This window comes from Bidens hawaiensis, unplaced genomic scaffold (assembly GCF_021521415.1).
Source record: "Bidens hawaiensis isolate Kalapana, Puna unplaced genomic scaffold, B.hawaiensis_p1.1 tig00078670_1, whole genome shotgun sequence".
Taxonomy (NCBI): Eukaryota; Viridiplantae; Streptophyta; class Magnoliopsida; order Asterales; family Asteraceae; genus Bidens; species Bidens hawaiensis.
Window position 1 is genome coordinate 19,280 of NW_027503473.1, and position 2,292 is coordinate 21,571.

The 2,292-nt window shown below is 38.1% G+C and overlaps 1 protein-coding gene across 1 annotated transcript; it reads right to left on the reverse strand.

The window, feature by feature from the left end:
* Nucleotides 1-329: 329 nt before the first annotated feature.
* On the reverse strand, nucleotides 330-1,316 carry LOC143606973 (uncharacterized). Its single transcript, XM_077082578.1, has one exon. The coding sequence runs from the start codon at nucleotides 1,271-1,273 to the stop codon at nucleotides 431-433; it is 843 nt and encodes a 280-aa protein (XP_076938693.1). The 5' UTR covers nucleotides 1,274-1,316; the 3' UTR covers nucleotides 330-430.
* Nucleotides 1,317-2,292: the final 976 nt, after the last annotated feature.

Here is a 2,292-nt window from a genome sequence, read left to right on the forward strand (position 1 = left end):
GTTTGTTTGGTTTGCCTTTTTTCAAAACATTAAGTTACAGTTGCAGCCTGAATTTAGTCAACCATCTGCAAATTCCACCTTGCAATTTCAACCCAAACACTTGAAAGTGGGTTCATTTGGACTTCAAATCTAACTGGTCATATTTGAAAATTAAAGAATAAAACAACTAAGCAGCTAAAGAGTGGCAAGGAATTCCCAGCCCAACAATAATACCAAAAAGAACAAACTATGTCGAGCCAGATTGCACTTGGAAAGGTACATCTTGTTGGCAACTGATGATAGGAGCTTTGTGTTTTGTTGAATCTGAAGCTGTGATAAAAAAGATGTTAATTTCACTCACAGTTAAAGAGTCAAACAATCCAACAAGAAAACTTGAGCCATCAAACACCAACTATAAATAGCAAACCAGTAAGGTTTCATCTCTTGATAATCATGCTATATTCGCATTCATCAAACTTTTACTCACCACCGAACCAGCAGAACTTATCATCAAATGTGTACCTCCTAAAGTAGCAACACAAGAACCCGTGGTCACCAAATGAGGCTGCACCTGCTCCCATATCTTCTTCTTTGCAATCTGGTTAGGCGTAGCCACTTCCGGAAGCTTCTCCTTCTTATCTTCCGTCCCAAACCATACCCTGTCACCCGGGATGGACCCCACAGGTGGCTCAAGCAACTCAACATTCTCATGTGAAGCATCAGAAGCAGCCATAACCATTCCATTTGACTTCACACCACGCATGTTTCTAGCCTTTAAGTTAGCCAAAACCACAACACTCTTGTCTTGTAATTCTTCAAGCGGCATGTATTTCACAAGCCCACTACAAATTATTCTCGGTTCGGGTTCACCAACATCAATTTCCTCCACATAAAGCGAATCCGCCTCTTCGTGTCTCCATGCTTTCAATATCTTCCCGACCCTTAAGTCAAGCGTATTTGCCATATCCTTTATTTTTATCATATCAACAACGTTTTCATCTGCCGAAGCTGTTGTTGGAGTAGCAGGATCTGTGGCTATGTTTGGTGATGTGCAAAATGTTTTGAGTGACTTTGATGGCGCGTACGATTTCTGTTTTGGGGTGAATGACGATACGGATAGCGAAAGAGAGGGAACGTTAACATTATTATTCTTGTGCGTGTTTGGTTTTGGTGAAGAATAATAACTTGAGGGTATGGAAAGTAATGGGCGAAAAGCAATACCGCAATTGTATGTTTGACTGCAGTATGAAAGCAGGCGTAATCCACTAGTTATTGGAAGGCTGGCCGGCACCATTTTATGTTTCTAAACAGAATTAATTCTCTCTGGTTACAAAAGGAAAAGATTAATAAAATCAGTCGTTCTCAATAGCATTTGATGTAAAGATCTGTATTCAAGTATGTACAAGTACAGGGAGATCTATATTGACTAATAGATGGCTTAATATTGAAAATGAATAACCAACGTGTAATTTGGCAACACATATAACATGATTATCTTATTTATTTCATATTTCCCTGCATACTCCAATAATCTTATCTGAAACCTGTTTTAAATTAACTATAATAAGGTTCAATAACTAATGTTTCAAATTCAGCCACATACACAAAAGCACAAAGTAAAGTTCCTCAAAGAAACATAATAAAATTTATGAGTGAAAATATTCAGGCAATCTGAATAATTACTTGAATATATCAGCAATAATCATCCAGAGCTTAGACAGAAATTGGGATAAGAGAGTGAATTAGAAATAAATTAGTAAGATATAAACACCAATTGGCATCAAACTGGCAATGGTTTCGAAATTTACCTTCAATAAGCAATGGAATGAGCTGGCGACTAATGGCCGGAGATACGAATGCGATGCGACTGGTGGTTTTACTTATGTTTGCTTCCGATTGATTACAGTTAGGAGGACCCTTGATGTTTTCATTCCAAAGTTAATGGGCCAAAATTGGGCTTTTTCCTTAATACAAATTGCCTGTTCATAAGCCCAGTTAAAAGGCTGGTACAATCAAGATTTTCTTTCATCCCTCCTCACTCCTCGGTGGGTGTGAACTTGGTTTGGGCTATCCGGTTTTTGTTCAAACCGATAATGCTAGTTAATCTCAATAACCGGTTTTTGAGTAAAATATCCCTAACCTATGTAGCCGGTTTAGTTTGGTTTTTAACCTATTGTTAACCTGTGTTCGGTTAACCGGTTCCAATGTTAAAATTTCTAACCAATCGCTAAGCTATAGTTAAATCCACTCACAAACCGTTCCTACGTGAAGTTAGAGCTTCTTAACTTCACTAGGCACCACATCCCTACTTTA